This window comes from Salmo salar, chromosome ssa15 (genome assembly GCF_905237065.1).
Source record: "Salmo salar chromosome ssa15, Ssal_v3.1, whole genome shotgun sequence".
Lineage (NCBI taxonomy): Eukaryota > Metazoa > Chordata > Actinopteri > Salmoniformes > Salmonidae > Salmo > Salmo salar.
The window spans coordinates 76,070,851-76,083,786 of NC_059456.1; the positions used below are offsets into that span (position 1 = coordinate 76,070,851).

A 12,936-nucleotide genomic window follows, 5' to 3' on the forward strand; every position below is an offset into this window, starting at 1 on the left:
ATGGGATATTGCATACACCAGTGACAACAAAAAAATCTCAATTTAATCCATTTTAAATTCAGGCTGTAACACAACAAAATGTGGAAAATGTCAAGGGGTGTGAATACCTTTTGAAGGCACTGTATAGTAGACAGGATCAGGCCTGTCACACACCTTGTTATATCCAATAAGGCTCTTGTGTATACAACTGATCATCCACTTCCGATTGAGAAAAACAACGTTCTGACTAATTCCTAATAACTCATGGTACAGCCTCAGTTTATCCACCAAATCCATGGAAAAACAAATCCCAGTAGCCTTATCTTTGTATCCGGGACTAGAGCTCTGTGAGTACATGTTTTTGGTCTCTGACAGCCTCCTGATTGACAAGTTAATACAATGCCAACAGATGAAATGTATCTGTATTAGGCATACATGACCATGCTACACCAATAATCCCTGGCAATACGGTTGATTCTAAGGATACATTCATGCTGCCATCTTGTGGCTAAATGTAGTAACCACAATTAAATTGCGGTAACATTGAGAAGTAAAATAACTAACATGAAGATTTAAGGCTGAACTTTTTCACTATTTATCCATTTTGTATTTCTAACAACCATTGGTCTGCAGCACACTCCTGTTGGTGAATAATCATGTACTATAAATTGAAGCACATGAAAGCATGTACACATCACATCGACGACATCTCCATTTCCGTCTACCATCGCAGTAAAAACACAACCAGCGCTAATGAAAGATCAGCAAGCAGATTGAGTGTAGTTACATAATACAAACCATCAACATTTGAGACAAACAGTGAGAGGGTTACTCCAGAGCACAGGAGGCTGCTGAGGGGAGGACGGTTCATAATAAGGACTGGAATGGAGTGAATGGAATGGCATCAAACCGCGTGTTTGATGTGTTCGATATCATTCCATTTATTCTGCTCCAGCCATTACTATGAGCCCGTCCTCCCCAATTAAGCTGACACTGGTTGCTTGTGCTCCAGAGGTAAGGTGAACTCTGAGGGTTATGTAATGTACCAGCAAAAACACTGTTTATCAGTGAATCAGAGGACAGTTACAGTTTTACAGACTGTCGGAATCTCATTGGCCGGCTCTGAGTTAATTAAGCAATAAGGCCCAAGGGGTTGTGGTATATGGCCAAAATACCACGGCTAAGGGCTGTTCTTAAGCTCGACGCAACGTGGAGTGCCTAATACAGCGCTTGGCCATATACCACAAACCCCCGAGGTGCCTTATTGCTATTATAAACTGGTTACCAACGTAAAAAGAACAGTAAAAATAAATGTTTGTCATACCCATGGTATATGGTCTGATATACCATGGCTGTCAGCACATCAGCATTCAGGGCTCAAACCACCCAGTTTCTAATATAGATTGTATTATTATTTCAAGAATATGACTATATTTTGACTAGTATTTTTGTCATTAGCTTACATTGTTCTGCTAAAAGAGCAAAGTAAATTGTACTGCCAAAGAGGGTATGGTTGCTGTAACATTGACCTTCACCAAAAAATACTTGAACAGCTGCTGTGTATGGTTGCTGGCTGAACAGCAACAGCATACAGTACTGTGCAGCCAGCCTGTCCATAACTCACCCCTCTTGCCACTCCCCTTCTCTCCCCTCAGCGGCCTCCACCATTGGTTGCCCTCTTGTGAATCACATACTAGCAGTCAAACAACTGCCAGGGGTATTACTGGCCCAGGTCCTGCATAGCTAAACCTAAATCAGGCCTGAACTTGATCCATGTCGTCCCTCATCTTTCCCTTATCACAAACTGTGACGGCTCACATTTTCTCACTCTCTCTTGGTCACACTATTTCAGCCTTTCACATGGCCTCTCTGTATCTCACTCTCTCTAGGGATGTTTTACTCTTCACTGTGAAAGCAACTCTTCTTTAAGATCCCTCCTTCTTGTATAAACTGACCCAAAGTTGACCTGCCTGCATTCCAATGGCTCCCTCTTTCTGTTACTGTGGAGTTTTCTGTAAGATCTGTGAAGGTGGAAAGGAGAAGATTATTAAAGAGAGTGATAGAGAGAAGACAGGAGCCTCAAATATAGGGGCTGTGAAATATATTTTACAGTGCAACCCTAGCCCTGGTCCAGTCTGCCAGTAACATCACATGCTTTCTCAGATTGTTTACTTGCACTCGTTTAGTCTCTCTCGGTCTAAACTCTCACCCGCCTCCTCCCTGCCTCTAGCCCTCCCCTTCTCTCACCCCCCTTTCCTGGTCAGTGTGATTGTTTGTTGGCGATAAGATCCAAGGGTGAGACACAGCGACAGTGTGCCAGAGCAAAGTGAAGAGGGGTTGCTCTTATTTGTCCATCTTTTTTTTACCTGAAAGTCCACTCTCAGGACAACTGTGAGTAGCTGAATGCTTCTGAACTTCTGGGGTCAAAGAGGACTGGTTATTTGGGTCAGGTAGGAGCGGGGTGGGGTGGTCATTTAGACCCTTTACTCGGGTCAGGAGTGGGCATGCATGAACTCTAACACAGATTCTGCAGACAGACTTCTAGAATACAAAAATGCTTTGAAATGCACGAAAGGCATGATCATTGGTAACATACCAACTCAGGCTGTTGTGGGAGGGAAAGTGAAAGGGATTGTGTTAATAGCATGCAGTATTGTATTTGGATCCAAATAATTGTAATCTCCCTCAATGCCTTTTGAGATGATGCATCAGGGCATTGGCCATATGCGTCAACTCAAGACTCCACAAGTTAAATTTGTAAACATCTCCACCGCAGAAGACAGACACAACTCCATATTTGGACATCAATTCACACTGTACTCCTTGATAATATGTCTGCACAAGATAGTTTCTTTGTGCATTTTTTAGAGAACAACACTCAAAAGTTATGTCAAACACTTTTGCATAAAGGTCTCATAAAGTGGGTAATGTAATGGATGTGTCTGTTTGACAGTCCACCACACTGTGTGTGGAGGTCATTAAGGACGTGGTGACATGGTTGCTGATGTTGACCAACTGCCAGTTTCCACCATTTTTATTGGCTTCAGTGTGTGTGTGTGTGTGTGTGTGTGTGTGTGTGTGTGTGTGTGTGTGTGTGTGTGTGAAAGAGAGAGAGTGAGCAACAGTCACCTTGCCATTCATGCTAATAGAGCTTATCTGAATCTGAGAGAGAGAGACCATTTTAGACTCTTGCAATACAAACAAATTAGCTTAGGGGTATACTACGATGAAAGCTAGATCTACTCAGGGAGTTCTAAAGCTAGCCAGCTTCAGTTAGCTTCACATTCCATCTCAGGCTTCATCCGTATTACGACGGTGGATATTGCTCGTGCGCTTTCCGCAAAAGATGCCCACATACTAAGTTTGGTTTGCTCCTGGCAGAACTCAGCTAGGTGAAAGTCAAGCATACTCAAAGAACTTTGCTTGAAAAACACTCTTGAGACGCCGTAGCAACAACATAGCCAGAATTAATCTAAATCTGAAATTCATTTTAACATTTTTTACCTAAGAGGTCTTAGTCACGCAATTTTACATCTAACTTATTGTTTGTTGCAGTATTTCTCAAGTGAAAAAATTTGCATGAAAACTAGTTGTCTTGTTAAATGACAAGAAACACTTAATTGAAGAATCCCATCCATAGTTCCCACTCCTAATAGGAGTAGTACTGCTGACCAATCACCAACGAAGGGGCCTAGACTTCGGCTACCGAACTTCGATTTGCCTCAAGAAAAACGGTTTTGACTGGGAAGCCTGCGAAAGGCTTAACTCTAACAGGCTTGTAACTGCATGTACATGTCACACATGGCTAGTCGAATGCCAAACTCTTCATTGAGACAATGCTGAAACATCAATGCCTTCTTTGTACTTTGGTGTGCTCTTAAGGATCAGACCCTTTTTCAATTTCCGCCTAAAATGACATACCCAAATCTAACTGCCAGCAGCTCAGGACCTGAAACAAGGATATGCATATTCTTGATACCATTTGAAAGGAAACACTTTGAAGTTTGTGTAAATGTGAAATTAATGTAGGAGAATATAACACATTAGATCTGGTAAAAGACAATACAAACCAGAAAACATTAGTTTTCAAAAAATAATTTGTTCCATAGTCTTTGAAATACAAGAGAAAGGCCATACATTGAGATAGGATTCAAGTTGTAATTTAGATGGTGTCCACAAGATGGCAGCAGTGTGTGTGCAAAGTGTGCAGACTGATCCAGTAAAGAATTACATCACTACACAATATTTTGTGTCAAGTCTGCCAGGAGTTTGCCCAAATGTGCCAAATTGGTCAATTTATACATTTTCAAGTACATAACTATAGAGAATATACAAAAATGCTATGGTGATTAAAAAAAAATAAGTTTACACACTCCCAGGAATGTCATATGTGATGGATCATTAGCTTCCCTACAGAAAATACACTAACCTTCACACATCTAGATGGCTGGGTGGGGTGGGTGTGGAGCCAGATACAGCAGTGGGGTCAAACTGTAGAATCCAGTTCCTAAAAATTGATTTTATCAAACAAAACTATGCTACATTTTATCTCTGGGACCCTCATGATGACAAATCAGAGCAAGATTACTGAATATAAGTACATTATTGATACATTATGAATGTATCAAACCAGTTGCCTTGATAAAAGTGTTTTGTTGGTGTGCACTATCATCAAACAATGGCATGGTATTTTTTTGCTGTAATAGCTACTGTAAATTGGACACTGTTAGATTAACAATAATTTTAGCTTTCTGCCCGTATAAGACATGTCTATGTCCCGGAAAGTTGGCTGTTGTTTACAACGTAATTCTAGTCAAATTATCGCATATCGCATTATCCCGGTTTAGGGACACCGATCCCGTAGAGGTTAATGCACAATCAAAAAAAATCTAACTCTTATGATAAAATAATTTTATTACAAAGGTTTTACTGTGCATGAAGTTTCAAATGCATTCTGTCATTACTAAATGTGCAATGTGATAGGTATATATACAGTTGAAGTTGGAAGTTTACATACACTTAGGTTGGAATCATTAAATCTCGTTTTTCAACCACTCCACAAATTTCTTGTTAACAAATTATAGTTTTGGCAAGTCAGTTAGGACATCTACTTTGAGCATGACACAAGTAATTTTTCCAACAATTGTTTACAGACAGATTATTTAATTTATAATTCACTGTATCTCAATTCCAGTGGGTCAGAAGTTTACATACACTAAGATGACTGTGTTTTTGAACAACTTTAAAAATTCATTGAAAATTATGTAATGGCTTTAGATGCTTCTGATAGGCAAATTGACATAATTTGAGTCAATTGGAGGTGTACCTGTGGATGTATTTCAAGGCCTACCTTCAACTCAGTGCCTCTTTGCTTGACATCATGGGAAAATAAAAATAAATCAGCCAAGACCTCAGAAAACAATTGTAGACCTCCACAAGTCTGGTTCATCCTTTGGAGCATTTTCCAAACGCCTGAAGGTACCACATTCATCTGTACAAACAATAGTACGCAAGTATAAACACCATGGGACCACGCAGCCGTCATACCGCTCAGGAAGGAGACGCGTTCTGTCTCCTAGAGATGAATGTACTTTGGTGCGAAAAGTGCAAATCAATCCCAGAACAACAGCAAAGGACCTTGTGAAGATGCGAAAGTATCTATATCCGCAGTAAAACGAGTCCTACATCGACGTAACCTGAAAAGCCACTCAGCAAGGAAGAATCCACTGCTCCAAAACAGCCATAAAAAAGCCAGACTACGGTTTGCAACTGCACATGGGGACAAAGATCGTACTTTTTGGAGAAATGTCTTCTGGTCTGATGAAACAAAAATGGAACTGTTTGGCCATGATGACCATCTTTATGTTTGGAGGAAAAAGGGGGAGGCTTGCAAGTCGAAGAACACCATCCCAACCGTGAAGCACGGGGGTGGCAGCATCATGTTGTGGGGGTGCTTTGTGAGGAAGGAAAATTATGTGGGTGTATTAAAGCAACATCTCAAGATATCAGTCAGGAAGTTAAAGCTTGGTCGCAAATGGGTCTTCCAAATGGACAATGACCCCAATCATTCTTCCAAAGTTGTGGCACAATGGCTTAAGGACAACAAAGTCAAGGTATTGGAGTTGCCATCACAAAGCCCTGACCTCAATCCTATAGAAAATTTGAAAAAAAAGTGTGTGCGAGCAAGGAGGCCTACAAACCTGACTCAGTTACAGCAGCTCTGCCAGGAGGAATGGGCCAAAATTCACCCAACTTATTGTGGGAAGCTTGTGGAAGGCTACCCGAAACATTTGACCCAAGTTAAACAATTTAAAGGCAATGCTACCAAATACTAATTGAGTGTATGTAAACATCTGACCCACTGGGAATGTGATGAAAGAAATACAAGCTGAAATAAATCATTCTCTCTACTATTATTTTGGCATTTCACATTCTTAAAATGAAGTGGTGATCCTAACTGACCTAAGACAGGACATTTTTACTAGGATTAAATGTCAGGAATTGTGAAAAACTGAGTTTAAATATATTTGGCTAAGGTATGTAAACTTCCGACTTCAACTGTATATAATAAAACAAATACTCAAATGAAGGGGATGATGATGCAATCTTCGCGAGAGTGAGGGAATATGATTTCATTGGTCCTCAACTTGCGGCTCAGGCACTTCATTCAGGATAAATAGAGTTTGCCCTGAGTTAGCCTGCCCTGGAGCAAATTAGTTCTGAAGACTTTGTTTCCATAGAAATGTACCTGGCTAAAAGGTGAGCCACTTTCGTGGTGTCAGTTTTCCCGAGTTGAACTCAGAGTTGACCAAAGTTATCTCGGTAACTCCTCAAACTTGTTTCGTAGTATACCCCTCTGATCTAGTTTACTGTAAGCCTCGAAATGGGGTCTAAAGTGTAATTAACTGTAGGTGTCCAGACAAAGCCTGGATTTTAAGTTCATCCGAGGCCCCTTACGGCACCATAACAAGACCTTTAATCCTACCTACCATAAATAACATATTGGTGCCAAGCAACTTCATGGTCTCTTTCAAAGAGTCCATTATCAAATCAAGGGTAATGAGGCTTTGAAATATTCATACAGCCCACTAGACAATAAAACACTATTATTTTTGTGATTTTAAATTAAATAAGTTCATTAAATCTATTTTAAAGGCAACAAGCCAGTTGTGCATGTAACTTCTGTCATTTGTTTACATTAAGTTTAGATGGGGCTAGCCCATAGCCACGGGAAGTAGGCTGCAGCATCCCCTGATAAATCAGGAGTTGAGTTCCGAGGGAGACAATGGGGCGAGGGTGAGTGGCGTCAAGTGCCAGTGGGGTGAGCAGTATTCCAGTAGCTCTGGAGGTGAATTGGGTGAGAGTGAGGATGAATTGTGTGGGAAGGAAGGTGTGGAGAAGCCTTCTATGTCCGAGCCTTGCAATGGAGGTCATGAAGCAGATGATTCTGGTCCAGTAGGAGTGACATGTTTGGAGAAAGTGGACCCCTGCCTTCTGGCTGATCCATATGTGGTGTCAGGTTGGGTGGAGAAGAGATTGGGGACTGTTTCTGCCGTCCAGAGAGAACAGGCGGTCCGCATCACGCGACTAGGGACAAGAACTGTGAATGGCTTTGCTCTCCGGAGCAGGTCGCTGTTGAAAGTAGTGATAACAGGGGTGGCATAAAGTGCTGAGGAGGGTGAACTGAAATTGAAGATTCCCGGTGTCTGGGACCCCCATTTGGTGCGACGCAGACCCGGTGGAGAGCGTGGTGAAACAGAGAAGACACTGTCTGTTCTGCTGAGTTTTGATAAGAGCTTTTGTCCCAAACCAATTACAGTGTTTTAAGTGCCGAGCTTATGGTCATGTTGCAGCAGTGTGTAGGAGGGAGATTCCTAGATGTGAGAAGTGTGCAGGAGGGTATGAGACAAAGGAATGTGTAGTATTGGTGGAAAAAGTTGTGTGTGTTAACTGTAGGGGTACCCATGTTGCTGGAGATCAGAGGTGTCTGGTGAGAGAAAGACAGGTTGAGGTTGCCAGGATCTGAGTAGTACAGAATGTGTCGTATGCTGAGGCAGTGAAGAGAGTAGTAGAGGAAGATGGGTACAGGGCGAGGAATCCTGAGAGGATCCCTGTGAGTAAGCCAAGGCCAATAGAGAATGATAGGAATAATGTGCTTCAGTAAGGTTGGTTTATTAGCTTTAATAGCCTTAGTTTTCAGCTGTACCGCAGAAATGGAACATAAATCACAGAAAGTAGATGTTGTGGTGGCAGTTGCCGAGAATGACTTGGGTGTACAAGATTTTACTGCAGAAGAGTTACAAGGTGTGTTGAACGATAGTGTCCCGTCCTCCCAGGCTGTTGGCATGGTGTAGTATCAGTAGGACTGAGTAGTGGAATAGTGGTGAGGTTTTAATGGGTGTAGGGTTAGTTGGTAGGGCAATTTTTCTTCCCTTTTCCTCTTCCCTTCCCTTTTTGTGTCACAGTGTTATTTTTTCTATAGTTTGCCACCCTTACAGTAGGTGGCGGCATAAATCTTTAACGCTTGTTTGCAGATGCCATAATACCATAGAAGAAGAAGGTGAGCTTGTGCTTTTTGGCTGTAATGTCTTAGCCTAGTTACTTAGCCTATGGATTTTAAATAACGTTTTATTTGTCACATGCGCCGAATACAACACCTTACGGTGAAATGCTTACTTATAAGCCCTTAACCAACATTGCAGTTAAGAAAAATAAAGAGTTTAGAAAATATTTACTAAATATTAAATAAAAGGTTACAATAAAATAACAATAACAGGGGGTACCAGTACCAAGTCAGTCTTCCCTGTGGCTTAGTTGGTAGAGCATGGTGTTTGCAACACCAGCATGATGTGTGCAACGCCAGGGTTGTGGGTTCGATTCTCAGTACAAAAAATAAATACAAAAAAATAAATAAAAATGAAACTTTATTTTTTAATGTATGCATTCACTACTATAAGTCGCTCTGGATAAGAGCGTCTGCTAAATGACTAAAATGTAAATGTAATGTGCAGGTGTAACCGATGTGAAATGGCTAGTTAGTTAGCGGTGGTGCGCGCTAATAGCGTTTCAATCAGTGACGTCACTCGCTCTGAGACTTGAAGTAGGGTTTCCCCTTGCAACGGTTTTTGTGGCGCGATGGGTAACGATGCTTCGTGGGGTGTCAGTTGTTGATGTGTGCAAGGGTCCCTGGTTCGAGCCCGGGTTGGGGCAAAGAGAGGGACGGAACCTACACTGTTACACAGGGGTACAGGTCAGTTGAGATAATTGAGGTAATATGCACATGTAGGTAGGGGTAAAGTGACTATGCATTGATAATAAACAGCGAGAAGCTGCAGCGTAAAAAAGGGGTGGGGGAGTTAATGCAAATAGTCCGGGTAGCCATTTGATTAACTGTTCAGCAGGCTTATGGCTTGGGGGTAGAAGCTTTTGGACCTAGACTTGGCGCTCTGGTACCGCTTGTCGTGCCATAGCAGAGAGAAAAGTCTATGACTAGGGTGGCTGGAGCCTTTGAACATTTTTAGGGACTTCTGCTGACACCGCCTGGTATAGAGGTCCTGGATGGGGGAAGCTTGGCCCCAGTGATGTACGCACTACCCTCTGTAGCTCCTTGCGGTCGGATGCAGAGCAGTTGCCATATCAGGCGGTGATGCAACCAGTCAGCATGCTCTCATTGGTGCAGCTGTATAACTTTTTGAGGATCTGAGGACTCATGCCAAATCTTGATCTGCTTTTGCAAATAGCCTTTGAAGTTCCTATTTCATCAGTAACCATTTTTTTTACGGCATTGTGCAGAGGGGAAGTTTTGGGTTATTGTTAAAATACCTAGTCACCATGAGAGGGAGTCTCCAGACGTACTGGTCTGTTAAGAGGAGACATATTTTGACGGGGAATAAATCTTGTTCTGTCTCTGTTCCTCACCTGTCTTTCAGATGCTTCACCTGACAACAGGACGTGTGGGGTGCTTGCTTTCCAAGCAAGCGGTGGTGGCACTGACGAGCAGTGGCGCGAGGATGTCAAGCCATGGCCACCACGGTACTATTCTTTGATCAGCTAATTTATTGCATTTACACATTTTCCCATGGCGCAGAGCAAAAAATATACTGTTTTATAATGCTATTCTACACATTTTGTCATGAGGCTAAGAGAAAATGTTACAATTTTAAAGAACATTTCCTGCAATTCTACACTTTTTGTCATGGGGCAGATATTTTTTTTGTTGGTGTTTAATAGCTCCTCTCAACATTTGTTACCATTTTAAAGCTAATTTCCTGCAATTCTACACATTTTGCTATCATATGCTATCTGGAGGCCCCCCGACCTCCAGTGGGGCCCCAACCCCCCCCCAAAAAGGAATATGGGGGCCCCGTGGCACGTGCCTTGCGTGCCTGTTTCGTAATCCGTCCCTGCTTTCCACCCAGTGTAGTCTTCTTCTCTGAGGTCCATTATCTCACGTCAGATAGCATGATGGCCGTTTGCACTGATCTGATTTGGTTGAGGGACAAGTGTCACGTAGGAGTGACACCATCTGACGTGAGACAATGCTCTGAGGTCTATAAACCTCTACACCCCACCTTACCACCGCTCCCTTTACCTCAACCTCCCCTTCACTTATCTTGTGTCCTATATCTCATGTACTGTAGAGGTGTCCGACTCAGTGGACATGTCACAGCCAATGTACTGGGATCGTCTGGACACCCCTCTGCCAGACAGACCATGGAAGGACGTCCTGGATTCTACAGATAAGAGCCTGAAACAGAAGGAGAAGGGTCCCTGGACTGCACTGTCCAAGGAGGAGAAAATCGCCTGTAAGCCCCTCTCTCATTCCTTCTCATTTCACAGCCTTTAATCCTGCCATTCTTAATATTTCTCCTTCTGTATCCCAGTGTACAGGCTGAAGTTCAACCATACCTATCCTGAGATGAAGAGGCCGTCCCATGAGTGGAAGACTGTGATTGGTGGGATGTTCATCTTCTTTGGCATCACTGGTCTGGTGGTCTTTTGGCAGGGCCACTATGGTAAGATTTCTCATGGTTGATTGCAAAAATTGATAGACTTCAATTCATTATCACATGGATGGGTGATTGTTCCATCCTTAAACTTGCTGTTCTTTTTCTCTTTTGCGTGTCCCACAGTGTACCCACCCCAACCTCATACCTTTGGTGAGGAGTGGCAGGCTAAGCAGATCCAGAGGATGCTGGATATGCGGGTAAACCCAATTGAGGGCTTCTCTGCCCAGTGGGACTACAAGAACAAACAATGGAAGTAAAGGAAGGGACTAGACCCCTGCTGGAAGGAAGAATGGCTCGACTTGACACCTTGAGCCTCTGTTCAGCCACCATAACGGCAATCCATCCATCTGAATCCATTCTCTTACTGTTTAAGTAATAAATAACTAAAAACTGGTTGTTTCCTTCTCTCTCCCTCTGAGAAAATAACTGTATAATATTATGGGCTGCTTGTCCTCAACCCAATTTCTGCTTTAGTGTTCCTGGGGTAGTGTCTAGTTTGGCCCTAAGTGAGTATTGTGAGATGTGCCATTGCCTTGGTGGTCCTGACACATTCAACATTAACAAAGGATATTCTACTCCAAAATGGTCCACCCTATTGAATGTGTAAACACAACTCAATGACAACAAAAATATTAAATCAATCCTTGTACCTTTGTGTTTTCATTCGCTAAAATCAGTCCTAAAATTGCAAAGAACATTAACATTTTCTGTAGAAAACTATTAAAAAGTCTAGGAGTGAAGATGGATGGCAAACAAGTTAAAGATCATGTATGGCCGGACGCTCTGAGCAGCTTTACTACAGGCAAGGGACACCATTAGATTAACTTACAGGCTAACATTTATTTGGATGTTGTCCTTTAGGAACAAGTCATGAATTTTTTTGAGTTTTCCTCAATGAATGTCTTCTGGCCTTTCCCCTTATCCCTCCCAAACCATCAAAATAAAATGTCAGCGTTCTCTCCATGTTCCAAATTGGTCGCTGTATGTAATCTAAGACATTACATTGGAATCGTAAGAAATAGAAACAGACTATACACCATGGAGTTCCTTGTTTTTTCTCTAAAATCAAATCACATTTTATTGGTCACATAAGAGGATTAGCAGATGTTATTGCGGGTGTAGCGAAATGATTGTGTTTCTAGCTCCAACAGTGCAGTAATATCAAATAATTTCACAACACACATCTAAAGGAATGGAATTAAGAATACATAAATATTTGTACGAGCAATGTTGGAGCGGCATAGACTAAAATAAAGTATTATAGAATACAGTATATACATATGAGATGAATAATGCTAAATATGTAAACATAACGGAAAAAAACCTAACAATTACGCAATGCAAAGATGAAATTTAAGACCATTTGAAGAGACTTTACACCAAATATAAAAATGTTACTTCAATAAAAAAACAGACACTTACTGTAACGTTAACAGACTTACACAGATCCATACGTTGTGTGCCTCCAGTTTACCAACTACACTTCCTGCCCAGTTACGTTTACACACACAGGTGTTCAGGGCATGCTAGATAGCCAATTAGCACAGGTGGTCACCTCTTCCGTCTGTCTTCCGTAAACAAGCGCTGTAACATGGAGATATAGCCGTGAGGAAACACTAACCTGTTAATGGTATGTAGTAATTGAACCTTTTGTTATTTCTCGCTCATTTGTAAGTTCTGCATTCACTATTGGATGTGGAAAATAAGAGGGGAAACCCAAAACGGAAATAAACAAACTTAAAGGACCGGAACTTTCTACCATTCTTCTTGAACAACGGCCTGGAAGGACAGGACACCACCACTCAACACACCCTGTAACTCTTTTGAAGTCAAATTTCATATACCCAAATTCTTCTATGCAGCTGCCTCCACAACATCTATTTTCTGGGATTTACATTCCATTTCTGCATTACAGTTGATAACCATTGCCATGAACACTAAGAAACAA

At 41.9% G+C, this 12,936-nt stretch overlaps 1 protein-coding gene across 2 annotated transcripts; it reads left to right on the forward strand.

The window, feature by feature from the left end:
• Window positions 1–2,079: 2,079 nt before the first annotated feature.
• On the forward strand, window positions 2,080–11,381 carry LOC106572113 (cytochrome c oxidase subunit 4 isoform 2, mitochondrial). 2 transcript variants are annotated; one of them, XM_014145965.2, is made up of 5 exons: window positions 2,080–2,370; window positions 9,909–10,011; window positions 10,620–10,784; window positions 10,863–10,994; window positions 11,112–11,381. In XM_014145965.2, the coding sequence occupies exons 2-5, from the start codon at window positions 9,909–9,911 to the stop codon at window positions 11,243–11,245; spliced, it is 534 nt and encodes a 177-aa protein (XP_014001440.1). In that variant the 5' UTR covers window positions 2,080–2,370; the 3' UTR covers window positions 11,246–11,381. The 2 variants fall into 2 exon arrangements, with proteins under 2 accessions (XP_014001440.1, XP_014001441.1); XM_014145966.2 differs by having other exon boundaries at window positions 2,234–2,429.
• The last annotated feature ends 1,555 nt before the right edge of the window (window positions 11,382–12,936 follow it).